At 50.5% G+C, this 15,458-nt stretch overlaps 1 protein-coding gene across 3 annotated transcripts; it reads right to left on the reverse strand.

Annotated features, from left to right (window-relative positions):
• Positions 1 to 929: 929 nt before the first annotated feature.
• Positions 930 to 12,804, reverse strand: LOC308485355 (interleukin-12 subunit beta-like). Of its 3 annotated transcripts, XM_081021173.1 has the most exons (8): positions 12,737 to 12,792; positions 12,498 to 12,612; positions 10,346 to 10,483; positions 6,747 to 7,001; positions 5,528 to 5,639; positions 5,064 to 5,251; positions 3,681 to 3,847; positions 930 to 1,417 (listed from the first exon to the last, which is right to left on the reverse strand). In XM_081021173.1, the coding sequence occupies exons 3-8, from the start codon at positions 10,419 to 10,421 to the stop codon at positions 1,298 to 1,300; spliced, it is 918 nt and encodes a 305-aa protein (XP_080877299.1). In that variant the 5' UTR covers positions 10,422 to 10,483; positions 12,498 to 12,612; positions 12,737 to 12,792; the 3' UTR covers positions 930 to 1,297. The 3 variants fall into 3 exon arrangements, with proteins under 3 accessions (XP_080877299.1, XP_080877298.1, XP_080877300.1); XM_081021172.1 differs by having other exon boundaries at positions 12,498 to 12,804; XM_081021174.1 differs by lacking the exons at positions 12,498 to 12,612; positions 12,737 to 12,792 and having other exon boundaries at positions 10,346 to 11,052.
• Between the last annotated feature and the right edge of the window lie 2,654 nt (positions 12,805 to 15,458).

The following is a 15,458-nucleotide window of genomic DNA, read 5'->3' on the forward strand; positions in this document are numbered from 1 at the left end:
ACATGGCATCAAAACAGATTTGGAAAGTCTTTTACATTACAGTGGTACCTCGGGTTAAGTACTTAATTCGTTCCAGAGGTCCGTTCTTAACCTGAAACTGTTCTTAACCTGAAGCACCACTTTAGCTACTGGGGCCTCCTGCTGCTGCGCTGCCAGAGCACAATTTCTGTTCCCATCCTGAAGCAAAGTTATTAACCCGAGGTACTATTTCTGGGTTAGCGGAGTCTGTAACCTGAAGCATATGTAACCTGAAGCGTATGTAACCTGAGGTACCACTGTACTGATTAAGCTCCCATCCACAGAGTTTACCTCCATCTAAAGCATTAAGATAATTTCTCCATAGTGGCTGCTGGGACAGAGGTGGGAGGGAGATTTTTGTACCACTGTTAATAAGTGATATAGACCAAGACCATACGGAGTCAAGCCGATATTTCTTTGTTATTCCTCTTATCACCCTCCAGTGGTGAGTTCAGAGTTACAGAATTGCTATATCCCACACTTAATGGGTCCAGGTTTATCTGGTGGAAGGAGGTGGTTATCTATTGGAAGCCACGAAAGAAGACCAGCTCTTTATTCTTGACATTGGGACTGATCCCCCCCCCCCCCGGACCTGGGATGGGGTAAATTTATCGCCTCCACTTTGTTAGGAGGCTCCGGGGGGGGGGGGGCTGCAGCAATTTCTATTCCACCAGCCTTCCCAGGCAACTAAGAGCACACACTTCCAAAACAGTTAAGGTTTTGCATTTTTATTGCTGTAAACAGTTTTAGTATTTTTCTGTACTGCAAAGCAGGAGATAAAACACTTTTACAGTGGTACCTCGGGTTACATACACTTCAGGTTACAGACTCCTCTAACCCAGAAATAGTATCTCGGGTTAAGAACTTTGCTTCAGGATGAGAACAGAAATCACATGGCAGTGGCGGCAGCAGGAGGCCCCATTAGCTAAAGTGGTGCTTCAGGTTTCAGGTTAAGAACGGACCTCCAGAACGAATTAAGTACTTAACCCGAGGTACCACTGTATTTATAAATGAATGACTGGATTTAAGATTCAGAATTAAAAACAGTTGAAACAGATTGCAGCCCCAGGAACAGGCTCCTGAAAACACACCTCTCAGGCATCAGGATGGAGACAAGGATACATTCTGCCCCACCAGTAGCCCCCCAACTGAAAGGAGAGGTGCAGAAGCAGAGGGGGAGGAGGAAGATGAAGCTCACGGGAGAGGCTTGCAAGGCGGCTGCTGTGGAGAGGCCTCTGGCCGGGTAAGAGAGGCTGCAGCGGCGTCCCCCCAGGCGTCCTCAGCGGAGGGTGACCCAGGGCGACCACAGGCTCCACATGGAGTTAGTGAAAGGATCCTGGCAGCGAATCTTTGCCCGATGCACAGCCTCCGCATCTTTGATGGTTTCCTCCAGCTGGTCCTGTAAGGAGGGCAAACCAGGTGTGACTGGGCTGGAAGAGGGGCAGAGCCAGGGCCTGCTGGGGGGAGGCTCTCTGATGTGGGGGTCCCACAGAGCAGAGGGGTCCCAGCTTCTCTCGTTGGCCATGGCTAGGTGCTCACAGGCCCACCGACTGAGCCCTGGTATTGCGAACCCATTTGCAAGAGGCTCTTAGCCAGGATAAGTCCAGAGAATGTGGGCTGGGGAATTGTAGCTTTTCAGCTGTTGCTGGACTCCAACTTCCATCATTCTTGACCATTGCTAGATGCTGGGAGATGGAGTCCAGCAGCGTATGCAAGCTGCCACATTCACGATTTCTGCCTCCACAAGGGCAGTATACCTTCCAAGATCAGGTTCTGGGGACAAAGAACAGAAGAAGGAGTCAGCTGAGGCTACCGCGCCTCACTTGTGGGCAACTGGTTGGAAGATGTTGGGATTAGACTATTGAGCTGGAGGAGCCCTTGACTTTGGCCTGCCCCACTTTGGCCGTGAGTGGGGGAGTCCCGATGATGGAAGGGGACGGCCTTCTGTGGTCAGGAGAGCTCACCCATTCTCAGCTCCTTTGAGCATGTGGGAAAGTGGCTGGTTATGTTATTGTTGTAGGCTTTGAGTGCCAGATGTTGTGGGCGCAAGTCCCCCATAATTCTTGGATTCAACAATTAGAATTAAATCTAATCGAGATGGGCATCACTGGAAGAACAAAGGCTGGTGGTGGCCTGTCATTAGCCCATCAGTGAAAGCCATCAACAAGGTAAAAGACACACCTGGATTTGGAAGGTGGAAATTTCCAGGGTTATAGTGAGCAATGAGAGAAGTGAACAGGAAAAATTGTCCCTTTTGCAAGTTGGAGGAGGGGGAGCAGAAAGGCAGGAAGCCTCTTTTATGCTGCAGAGAGGGTCAGACATGATGTCTGGGGTCTCTTGGAATCTGAAACTGCAGCAATGGAAAGAACAGAAGCTGAATGCTCCGAACTCTCTCCATCTAGACACAGCCTGTAAATATGTTTAGATGATAAAGACACCACAGACTCTACAGTGCCATCTTTTCCAAAGGAAGCACAGACCCTGAGTAAGTGCCTGGAAATTCATACAGCTATGTAACATTATGAAGAAGCAGAGAACATAGGAAGAGCATCTGCTGGATCAGGCCAGTGGCCCATCCAGTCCGGCATCCTGTTCTCACAGCCAGGTGCCTGTAGGAAACCTGCAAGCAGGATTTGAGCACAAGAGCGACTTTCTCCTCCTGTGGTTTCCAGCAACTGGGATTCAGAAGCATTTACTGAATGTGGAGGGCAGAGCTTGGCCATCATGACTAGTAGCCCTCCATAGTCCTTTCCTCCATGCATTTGCCCAATCCTCTTTTAAAGCCATCCAAGTTGGAGGCCATCATTGGCTCTTGTGGGAGGGAGTTCCATAGGCTGACTATGTGCTGCATAGACTATGATTCTGTCCTGAATCTCCCCACGTTCAGGTTCATCACATGTCCATAACTTCTAGTGTTATGAGAGAAGGGGGAACAAGCTGTCAGAGCCGTCTTTCCCTTTGGTGTTAGTGGTTCATTGCGCCAGGGCGCCGGCCTCTCAGGGATGCCCTAGTGAATGGGGGAGTTGCGTGGCTTTGCCGGCAGCCTCCCCTTTCCCTGCATGCCCGCCAGCTGCACCCCACCAACTATATGGCTGGTGGGCGTGCAGCTTCCTTCCCAGGCCTCCTCAGGAGGAGAGCGATCCCTGCAGAGGCTTAGGATGCAAGCTTCCCTTCCAAGCCTCTGCATCTGCTAAAGACGGCCCTGCTCCTGGTTGTTGTCCTCCTCCTGCTTTCTGGCGAAAGGCGGTGCACAGCCTTCCCGGGCGCCCCAACGTCGGAGAGCATGTCCACCAGCACGTTTTTCTGCTTGATCATCGCCACCACGCCAGGGATTGGGGCGGTGGGGAAGGCAGAGGACATTTCCCACTGCCCCCTCCCTTGTTTTGGAGTTGCGGGGGGGGGGGGCGCCAGCAGGATCTTTGCACCACGGCGCCAGATATGCTTAAGACGGCCCTGCAAGCTGGATCCATCTGCTCCAGGCCACCATGCATAATTATACAAACTTGTATCATGTTGTCTCTGACTTGCCTTTTCTCTAAAGTAAAACCTCCCAAACTTTGCAACCTTCCTTCATGGGGAGGAGCTCCATCTCCTTGACCAGTCTGGTCAGAAACCAGCCCATGGGGGAAGAAACAGACATTGAAAACCAGCTTGTTACTTACGCTGCTGACTTCCTTCTGGGTGCCATCGTAGTGTTCCAGTTTCAGGCGGTAGCGCAGGGGGAAGTAGGCGGAGGCGCAGTGCCAAGAGGCCGGGGGAGCCCAGCTGAGCTTCAGCTTGGCCCCCGACTCCTTGTGGATGGTCAGCTTCTCTGGCGGGTCTGGCTTCACTGCAGGGGGAGGGATGGCAAGAGCCGTCAGGCTTCACCCAGAGCCCCCTCCCTCCCTCCCTCCCTCTGCCTCTGGAGGGGCCACAGTAGGGAAATGGTGAGGAGGGCCCTCTGGCCAGTCTTCCGCTACTGCCTGTCACTACTGAGAGGCCCAGATCATCTAGATCAGAGGTTCCCAAATATTATTCAGGCTGCTGCCCATTTGGTGCCACAAACTCATCCCCAGCACCACCCAACCTATGAAAAGCATTTCTTAAAATAGCGGTTTGTACAACCCACTGAGGAAGATAACACAATTAAATTCAAAGCCATCAACACTTGCTCCCCTGCCCCCCAGTTTTTATTATGTATTTTGTGTTTTAATCTTGTATTGTCATGCTGTGATCTTTGGACAAAGGGTGGTATATGAATTTAATAACTAAAAATTTAGTTTGATTAATTCAACAGAATTCATTTGATCCACGGTGATACCAGTTTTTCAAAGTCTGAGAGCCATTTGCCCCCTGGCTGCCACCTTACCCCTTACCACTTAGAATCCCTCTAAAATTCCACTACCATCCACTTTGGGAACCATCAGCAGGTGTTGATCTTTTGGTTGAGGCATTCCCAGCCAGTGAGGTGCTTGTCAGTTAACTCCCCCCCCCAAAAAAAGCAGAATTTGATATGTTAGTGGAAGCAGAGCTCTTTGCAAGACCACAGCTCCCCTGCAGGATAAGCTGTGCAGAAGGGAAATCCCTGACAGCAGAACTACAAGGACTGACATCATCTGCTTTTCATACTTAAAAGCAACCTTGCCCCCTCCCAAGCTGCTGCCCCCCCATGTTTTAAATTTCCTTCAGACCAGCCAACAAGAGCCACGCTGGCTGCAAGGGCTGCTGGGAGTTGTAGTCCAACGTGTGGTGGGGGGAGAGACCAGGCTGAAGCCTCAGGAGGCTCTTGCTCAGAGGTTCAATGAGGAAATGTCCTTTTGAAATGTCCCTGCCCATAGAGCCATTCCATATTGGCAGTCCCAACTGCCCCAGTTACTTAGCAGCTCCACCCTTAGCAGTGCCGGGGTCAGACTAGATGGCCTCTGGGGGTCCCTTCCCACGCTGTGATCCTGCCCTAGTTCTGCGGGTGGCCTTTTGCTTGGCCTCCAGAGGCAGCTGCTGGGCTTCTCCTCACGCCTCCTTTGGATTCTGGAGCGGGGTGAGGAGGGCTGGTCTGGCATCCCTACCGATGTCCTGGATGGCGACGTCCCTCCGGAGAGCCTCGTAGCTGCCGTCTTCGCCCAGCCCCTCCAGCGCCAGCTCCAGCTCCGTCTTCTCCCCGAAAGGGCAGGGGGAGCAGTCCTCCAGCAGGAGGCGCACCTCGCCCGGAGAGGCAGACACTTCTCTTGCGGGGCAGCGCGCAGAGCCCGGTCCTCTGCCGAGACAGAAAAACCTTGTAAGGAGCCTTGGGAGGGGCTGCTCCAATCCTATGACGCTAAGAGGGAGGGGGTCCGAAAAGGAGAGGTCCTGGGGCTCAAAGATGCCGGCTTGCAAGCTCCAAAGAGGTGGTGCCTGGCTGGCTGGCTGGTGGCCGTGAGGGGGTGGGTGTCAGCCCCCTCGCCCTCCTGCCCATCTCCCCTGATGCTTCAGGTGTTCCAGGCCCTTCAAAGAGGTCCTGCCTCAAAGCGAGGAGGGGAGGCTAGGTACTCACTTGCGGCGCAGGCTCACGCGGAAGGCGGCTGGGTGCTGAGTTTTCCACCAACAGCTGAAGCTGCCCCTGTACGAAGGCGCCTCGCAGGTCACCTCGGCTTCTGCCTTTCCAGCTGCAGGGAGCGGGAAGAGTGGTTAATAGGGACCCTGGCGACTGCCTTGCCCTTCCCGCTGCTGGAGGACAGGCCATCCTGTCGGGGATCTTTGAGCTGTGATTTCCGCATTGCAGGGGGTTGAGCTGGATGACCTTTGGGGTTCCCTTCCAGCGCTACAGTTCTATGGCTCTGTCACAAGACAATCGGGCTTCGTGGCGCAGGTTCACGAAGAGCCTTTGCCACTTGCGCAACAGCACCCCCTGCAGGAGCGCCCGCTGGTACTGCAGGCTTGCAGGGGCGCCCGCGATAAATAGTCCCTCTACGGCCCATTCCTTGGGTTTGATGAACGAAAAGTTACAATTTAGGACTGAAGCCGGGGCCGAAATATTATAGGAAGTGGAAAGGCCATGTTTAGACTCGCTGATCTCTTCTGACCACTTCTGACCACTTCCAGGAATGCCTAGATCAGGCATGTCCAAAGTCCGTTTTGGGGGCCTAATCCAGCCCGCCGGTCGGTTTAATCTGGATTCCTTGCTTCCTCTCAACTGGTTGTAAAGTTAAGGTAAAGGGACCCCTGACCATTAGGTCCAGTCGTGACCGACTCTGGGGTTGCAACGCTCATCTCGCTTTACTGGCCAAGGGAGCCGGCGTACAGCTTTTGGGTCACGTGGCCAGCATGACTAAGCCACTTCTGGCGAACCAGAGCAGCGCACGGAAACGCCATTTACCTTCCCACTGGAGCGGTACCTATTTATCTGCTTGCAGTTTGAGGTGCTTTTGAACTGCTAGGTTGGCAGGAGCAGGGACAGAGCAACGGGAGCTCACCCCGTCGCAGGGATTCGAACCGCCGACTTTCTGATCGGCAAGTCCTAGGCTCTGTGGTTTAACCCACAGTGCCACCCGCATAGCCCCTGTTTAAATCTCTGAGGGATTGCTGATCTCAAGGGATGCCAAGTCCCTTGGCTGGACTTAGGCTGTTCAAGCCAAGCCCTTTTCTTATAGCAATCCCATGATCCAAATACCAAAGGCAGATCCCGACTCACCCGCCCCAGCCGTAATGTCGGAGCCCAAGGAAGGCGCGGATTCCGCGAAGGCTCCCAGGGCGTCCCCTGATCCCCTCCTCACCTTTTCGGAGGAAGAGGGGGAAGTCCGGGTCGCGCACAGCCAGGAAGGTTCTGCGCAGCACCTGTCCTGCAGCTCCCCGGCAGGTGTAGTTGCGGGCGTAGGCGAGGTCCAGCGGGCCGACGCGCAGAAGGTGCCCCCAGGGCGGCAGCGCCTCCATCTCCACCAGGGCTCCGTCCTCCACTTCCCAGCTCACCCGTTGCCCCGCCGGGGCGTCGCACGTCAGGTTCACCTTCTCGTTGATGTCCCCAACCTGCACTGGGGAGGGGAAGAGAGAGAATTTGGGGGGAAGCGGTGGTAGAAGGGCTGCGGGGGGGGGAGCGCCCCTTCATGAGAAGTTTGGGACGCCAAGACTCCAGGCTGGGAGGACTGCACTGAAGGTGCCCCCCTCCCTCGGCCTGGGCACTGTGGTCTTCTAATGGTTGGAAGCAGCCCAGAGTGGCTGGGGCAACCCAATCAGATGGGTGACATACAAATAAATTATTATTATTATTATTATTAGGCAGGTCCTGCCCAACCTATTTATTTATTTATTTCATAAAATTTATGCACTGCCTGACTGTAAAAACAAAAAAACAAAAGCAAACTACACACACACACAAAGCAGTTTACGAAAAGATAAAACAAGAAAATCAATAGAAATTTACAACAATCCTTTAAAATATACAAAAAGTTTAAAATGCTAAAGCAGTTTAAAATTCAGGTCAACAGTCTACCTATCTGGGTAGGCTTGTCTAAACAAGAATGTTTTTAAAAGGTGCAGAAATGAGAATAAAGAAAGGCACTTGCTTGATGTCAATTGGCAGGGAGTTCCAAAGTGTAGGTGCTGCCACACCAAAAGATTGCATTCTTAGGAATGGGGGTATTATGTGGCATCTGTAGCAGTGCCAGTTCTGCTGATTGAAGTGGTTGAGTGGTCACCTGTGGGGTCAGGCGATCTCACAGGTAAACTGGTCCCAAGTTTTCAAGGGCTTTGTAATACCTTGAACAGTAATACCTTGAACTTGGTCCAAACCTGTTTAAAGGTAAGGGGGACCCCTGACCGTTAGGTCCAGTCGTGGTCGACTCTGGGGTTGCAGCGCTCATCTTGCTTTACTGGCTGAGGGAGCTGGTGTTTGTCCTCAGACACCTTCTGGGTCATGTGGCCAGCATGACTAAGCCACTTCTGGCGAACCAGAGCAACGCACGGAAACGCTGTTTACCTTCCTGCCGGAGTGGTACCTATTTATCTACTTGCACTTTGATGTGCTTTCGAACTTCTAGGTGGGCAGGAGCTGGGACCAAACAATGGGAGCTCACCCTGTCGCGGGGATTTGAACTGCCAACCTTCTGACCTTCTGATCGGCAAGCCCTAGGCTCTGTGGTTTAGACCACAGCGCCACCCGCATCATAGAATCATAGAATCATAGAATCATGGAGTTGGAAGAGACCACAAGGGCCATCGAGTCCAACCCCCTGCCAAGCAGGAAACACCATCAGAGCACTCCTGACATATGGTTGTCAAGCCTCTGCTTAAAGACCTCCAAAGAAGGAGACTCCACCACACTCCTTGGCAGCAAATTCCACTGTCGAACCGCTCTTACTGTCAGGAAGTTCTTCCTAATGTTTAGGTGGAATCTTCTTTCTTGTAGTTTGGATCCATTGCTCCGTGTCCGCTTCTCTGGAGCAGCAGAAAACAACCTTTCTCCCTCCTCAATGTGACATCCTTTTATATATTTGAACATGGCTATCATATCACCCCTTAACCTCCTCTTCTCCAGGCTAAACATGCCCAGCTCCCTTAGCCGTTCCTCATAAGGCATCGTTTCCAGGCCTTTGACCATTTTGGTTGCCCTCCTCTGGACACGTTTCAGTTTGTCAGTGTCCTTCTTGAACTGCGGTGCCCAGAACTGGACACAGTACTCCAGGTGAGGTCTGACCAGAGCAGAATACAGTGGCACTATTACTTCCCTTGATCAAGATGCTATACTCCTATTGATGCAGCCCAGAATTGCATTGGCTTTTTTAGCTGCCGCGTCACACTGTTGGCTCATGTCAAGTTTGTGGTCAACCAAGACTCCTAGATCCTTTTCACATGTACTGCTCTCAAGCCAGGTGTCCCCCATCTTGTATTTGTGCCTCTCATTTTTTTTGCCCAAGTGCAATACTTTACATTTCTCCCTGTTAAAATTCATCTTGTTTGTTTTGGCCCAGTTCTCTAATCTGTCAAGGTCGTTTTGAAGTGTGATCCTGTCCTCTGGGGTGTTAGCCACCCCTCCCAGTTTGGTGTCATCTGCAAATTTGATCAGGATGCCCTTGAGTCCATCATCCAAGTCGTTGATAAAGATGTTGAATAAGACCGGGCCCAAGACAGAACCCTGTGGCACCCCACTAGTCACTCTTCTCCAGGATGAAGAGGAACCATTGATGAGCACCCTTTGGGTTTGGTCAGTCAGCCAGTTACAAATCCACTGAGTGGTAGCATAGTCAAGACCGCATTTTACCAGCTTCTTTACAAGAATATCATGGGGCACCTTGTCAAATGCCTTGCTGAAATCAAGGTAGGCTACATTCACTGCATTCCCTTCATCTACCAGGCTTGTAATTCTGTCAAAAAACGAGATCAGGTTAGTCTGACATGACTTATTTTTCAGAAATCCATGCTGACTATTGGTGATCACAGCATTCCTTTCTAGGTGCTCACAGACTGTTTGCTTAATGATCTGCTCCAGAGTCTTCCCTGGTATTGATGTCAGACTGACTGGGCGGTAATTATTTGGGTCCTCTCTTTTCCCCTTTTTGAAAATAGGGACAACATTTGCCCTCCTCCAGTCTGCCGGGACTTCGCCTGTTCTCCAGGAATTCTCAAAGATGACTGCCAGTGGTTCTGAGATCACATCTGCCAGTTCTTTTAATACTCTTCGATGCAGTTCATCTGGCCCTGGAGACTTGAATACATCTAGACTAGCCAAGTATTCTTGTACTATCTCCTTAGTTATTCTGGGCTGTGTTTCCTCTGCTGAATCATTTGCTCCAAATTCTTCAGGTCGGGCATTGTTTTCTTTATCGGAGAAGACTGAGGCAAAGAAGGCATTGAGGAGTTCAGCCCTTTCTGTGTCCCCTGTTTGCATTTCACCATCTTCTCCTCTGAGTGACCCCTCAAACCTATTAGGGAAGTTTTTAATGCTTGATTATATTTTTTAATATTCTGTTGGGAGCTGCCCAGAGTGGCTGGGGAAACCCAGTCAGATGGGTGGGGTATAAATTATTATTATTATTATTATTAAACTAGTGCAGACCTCTGAGTACAGAAGTTAGATGCTGACAAGGCCACACTCTTGCCAGCAATTGGGCTGCAGCATTCTGCGCTAACTGCAGCTTCCAGATCAAATATGAGGGAAGTCCCACTGAGCAATTACAGCCCCTCCCCAAATTCCTGGGCTGGGGGGCACACAGAGGAGCTACACAGCACATCTGTGTGCACCCTGCTTTCCTCTCCCTCCTTCTGTGCATCTTTGTGCAGAGATTCAAGCAGAGACACACAGCCCTTTGTGGACCACAGTCGACCCCCCTCCCTTCCCCGTCTGGGCCCCTGAGATGGGGCTTGCCTCTGGGGCACTTACAGTTGGCGGGAAAAGCCACGGAGGCTTCTGCGATGAGCGCCGTGCCCAGAAGGGCCAGCAATGTCATGGCCATCATTTTCAGGCCGCGAGGAGAGACTCCGCTGGAGATGAGGGCAGTGAAGGTATGGGGAGAGGATCCTGCCCAGGAAGGAAGACAAGCAGCTCAGCAAAATGACCAAAGGGGAAAGCCAAATCTCTCCAGACAGAGTCCACCAGCAGCCCACCAGGGTCAGGGCCAGAGACTTCCGGCAGCATCTTGACCCCACTCCCTGTCTGCCTCCACCCTCTGCCTCTCTCGGGGGCATGGAAAACCCACTGCCCAATGGGGGTGCCTGCCCTTGCTTCCAGCCACCTCTTGGGAGCAAAGGCTCTGCACCCCCACTCTCTCCCCCTTCAGGAAATGAGTCTCCTAAGAGCATCAAAAGAACTTGCTCAACTAGTCCAGCACTTTGTTCTCACAGTGCCAGCCTAATGGGAACCCACAAGCAGGACTGGGTACAAGTCGAACACCATCCCCTCCTGTGGCTCCCACTAACTGGCATTCAGAAGCATTGCTGCGCAGAGCAGAGCCATCCTGGCTAGGAGCCATTGATAGCCCTATTCTTCACCATTAGTTTGTCTTTTTTTTAAAAAATAAAAATATTTTTTACCAACCACCAAATCACAAACAGTGAAACCCCCCAGGTGGCTGATACATTGGGTATACAATATTCAATAATATACATATTCAATAATATTCAATAATAACATTAAAATTAACCATATGTATACTTCTATATACCTCAACACTCCTCCTTCCACAAGGTTTATTTAACTTTTAACATTTTACCGTAATTGCCCCAAATTGTTCAAACCTAATCAAATAATTCAATCTCTTCTCAAACCAATCCTCCTCTTTCTCACTGACCTTAAACCCTTTCATTCAATGTATCTTCACAGTTAGGTATTCTAAAATTATAATATTATTCAGTTTTTTCCCTCCATTGGTTCACCCCTCGCTCTTCTGCATTTTTCCAATTACTCGCTATAACCTGTCTGGCTGCAATTACCATCAATTTTACCCATTTGCATTCCTCTTTTGTCTTTAACTTGGTACTACTCTTAATAAGAGCCATTAATTTAGTTATTTCCTCATTCCTTCCCACAATTCCCGATATTTCTATACCAATCTGTTTCCAAAATTCATTAACTAACTGACAATCCCACCACAACATGAGTTTGTCTAATCCCCTTTTAAAGCCATCACGGTTGGTGGCCGCCCCTGCTTCCCACGGGAGAAGAAAGCTCCATAGGTTAACTCTGCGCTGCGTGAAGGACTTTCTGGCTGGTTGTCCTGAGAGGAAGCTACTCAAGGGGCTCCCTGTGGCTGGACACAGCTGCAGGTTGGGGGCCTCATCTCCTGGCCCCACGGGCCCTAAGCCTCCACCCCACAACTGCCTTTTCTTCCCAGACAACTTCCTTCTTGCCCTCTGTTTTGGCACTCTCCTGCTGAGTTGCCCATGAACCTCCCTGGGGGCTTGGGGCTCTGCTGCCCGCCTCCGAAATGTTGTTCAGACCTTTGCCCTCAGAGTTCCCCACAGAGCCAGTCCCCCCCCCAACCTTTTGGGTAGCCCTCCTCCAAAGCCTGTACCCCAGAAGCCAGCTGCTCCCACTGGACAGTCCCTCCACCCAGAGCCAGATTTACGTATATGATAAACAAGCTCTAGCTTAGGGCCCCAAACTCTTGGGGACCCCAAAAAAGTTATAGGGGAAAATATAATATAAAAAACAAATAAAATAGATTCTGAGTCTTTGTAAATTGTGTTTCTAAAGGAACTTTTGTTATTGCCAAATGTCAATGTGTTTGCATTGTTTTGCTATGAATAAAAAATCCTTTTAAGTTAAAGCTTAGTAATTAATTCACTATTAATATATTATTAATTGTATCTCAGTTCAACAGTTACTTTGATAAAATACATATTTTGTTATGTGCAAATGGCTTGAGATACCTATTAGATCCATCAATTACCATATAGCATCTATTCAACACAGAAAACAGCCACAAAGCTGATGGCCTCATCCAACCTCAATCCGGCCCTGCCTGCATCACAAAGCCCCCTTCCCAAAGCAGGTTGCAGCTCAGAGACTCAGGACCGCCAAAGAGAGCCCTTACCTTCAGGCTGCTGCTCTGTGTGTCTGAGGGCTGAGAAGGAGACCTGTCTTATATTGCCTGTCCTGCAGGGAGGAGGTTAGTGAGTGAGCAACGAAAATCTCCCCAGACCACAGAGCTGAGGAGGAGGAAGAGATAACCCATCACCGCCCACTTCTGGGTCCACACCCACCCACAGGCCAGCCAGCACCCCCTTCCTTCCCAGGGGAAGGACAGACTGAGCTCTGGAGGAACTGCCACACCTACAGCCACAGCCCAAGCAAGCCCTGGCCCCAAATGGAGCGGAGTGTGGGTGTGGGCGGCTCAGGGCTGCCCGTCCGCTGCAGTGCCAGACCTTTGTGCCCGTTGTGCCCTCACCTGCACAACACACACAGTGCTCAGAGATCTGTACTGGTTGCCCATTTGCTACCTGGCCAAGTTCAAGGTGTTATTGTTCATATAACCATGTGGGACCAGTTTTCCTATGAGATGGCCTTGCCCTCCCCACAGGTGCTTTGATCAGCAGAACTGGCACTGCTGCAGGTGCCACAAACGTAAAACCAGATTCAGGTAAGTAGCTGTGTTGGTCTGACTCAGTCGAAATATATATAAAAAAAATAAAATTTGTCCAGTAGCACCTTGGAGAACAACTAAATTTGTTCTTGGTATAAGCTTTTGTGTGCATGCACACTTCTTCAGATAAGAATACCAATTCTACATCCGTAATAACTCAGTTGCTCAGTGCGGCAGTACTTAAACTTTGGAACTCCCTGCTGCTCTTTTCAGTGCCTGCAAAAAACATTCCTGTTTTGAGAAGCCTGTCTAGACGTTTAGAAAGCCAGTGAATTTTAATCTATTTTAGTATTTTATTTTTGTATGTTTTTAAAAGTGTTGTGCTTTTCCCTCAATTTTATTATTTTATCTTTTTTGTAAACCACTTTGAGGTTGTTGTTGTCTTTTCGATCTAGCAGTGTATTATAGTAATAGTAGTAGTAGTAGTAGTCAGCATCTTAAAAAGTAGAGACATCATCTTACCAACAAAGGTCCGTATAGTTAAAGCTCTGGTTTTCCCAGTAGTGATGTATGGAAGTGAGAGCTGGACCATAAAGAAGGCTGATCGCTGAAGAATGGATGCTTTTGAATTCTGGTGCTGGAGGAGACTCTTGAGAGTCCCATGAACTGCAAGAATATCCAACCTATCCACTCTGAAGGAAATCAGCCCTGAGTGCTCACTGGAAGGACAGATCCTGAAGCTGAGGCTCCAAGACTTTGGCCACCTCATGAGAAGAGAAGACTCCCTGGAAAAGACCCTGATGCTGGGAAAGATGGAGGGCACAAGGAGAAGGGGACGACAGAGGACGAGATGGTGGGACAGTGTTCTCGAAGCTACCAGCATGAGTTTGACCAAACTGCGGGAGGCAGTGGAAGACAGGAGGGCCTGGCGTGCTCTGGTCCATGGGGTCACAAAGAGGCGGACACGACTAAACGACTAAACAACAACAACAGTAGTAGTAGTAGTAGTAGTAGTAGTAGTAGTAGTAATGTATTACTTATACCCTCCCCATCTGGCCAGGCCTCACCAGCCACTCTGGGCAGCTTCCAACATAATATTAAAAACATGATCAAACATCAAACATTGCCTTCAGATGGCTTCTAAAAGTCAGATAGTTGTTTATTTCCCTCTGATAGGAGGGCATTCCACAGGGCGGGTGCCACTACCGAAAAGGCCCTCTGCCTGGTTCCCTGTAACCTCACTTCTCACAGGGAGGCCCTCGATGCTGGACCTCAGTGTATAAATTTTATGACATTAAATAAGTATATAAGCACACCTGCCCCCCCCCACCTAGAGGGTGAGAACAAAGAGCCACCCTCCCTCCTCCTTCCTCTGAGCCTTTGCAGCAACAGGGAGTGGGTTGGGGGGTGGGGTTCTCTCATCTCTCCACTTAGTGCCAAGTTTCAAAGGTGGGGGTGTGATCCCCAGCTCTGCCCCCACCGGGGTCAAAGGGATGCTTGATTCACTCCTGCCTTCATCAGATGCCCAATGGCCATGAGATGCTCTGAGTCACTTGCCCTATGACTCCCCCAAGCCCCAGGCCAAGGCCCCATGGCTGAAGAAGGACCAGTAAGACCAGCTACAAGGCTGGGGCGGGGAGGTGGGGCTTATGTGAAGCTGGACACATAACAGCTCCTTACGCAGAACATCCACACATTACGATGCTTTAAAGGTCAGGTCTACTAGATCATGACCACTGGCTGGGATGGCTACTCCCTGATTTCAGAGTCAGAAGGAGCACATGCTACTGAATAAATGTGGCCAGAAGCCACAGGAGGGGAGGGGCCTCGTGTATTCTGGAGTCCTGCTTCTGGGTTTCACAGAAAGGGCATCTGCATGGATGCTGGACTAGATGGGGCCCCCAGTGACCTGATCCTGCAGGCTCTGATTATTTATTATTTACCAGTTTCCCAAAGCCTGAGAGTCACTTGCACCTCACAAAACCAGCACGGTTTAAAAAGCTACAAATTGTTTAAATAGCCGAAGGCCTGAGAGGAGAGGCATGTTTTTGCCTGACACTTAAAGAATTGTAAGGAAGGTTCCAGGTGAGCCTCCCTGGGGAGAGCATCCCACAAGTGAGGAGCCACCGCAGAGAAGGCCTGCTCTCTCATGTTCTTGGTGAGAAGGGAAGGGGTTTAGGGCAGAGGCAGATGGGGACAAACCCCCAAGCTCAAGACTTGGCCCCGTCCTGCTCAGCCTGGCAGAATCAGCCCCACTGCCTCTACCCGCACTGCAGCCATGACGTTTAAATAAGTAAGGGGCTGTCTATAGTGCCCCCCCTTTATGCTCCTTGCCATTCTTTGTGTTTGCACAACACATGGGAGACACTATAGGGATTGGGCAGCCGTTTTAGTCAAAGAAAACAGCTGGGAGGGGAAGTTTTAGTGTGGAGGACACAGCCAGTGAGGAGGGAGCGGCAGCTGCCCCCCAAA

The sequence above is a fragment of the Podarcis pityusensis genome, assembly GCF_964106645.2.
Source record: "Podarcis pityusensis genome assembly, chromosome: 9".
In the NCBI taxonomy this organism is placed as follows: domain Eukaryota; kingdom Metazoa; phylum Chordata; class Lepidosauria; order Squamata; family Lacertidae; genus Podarcis; species Podarcis pityusensis.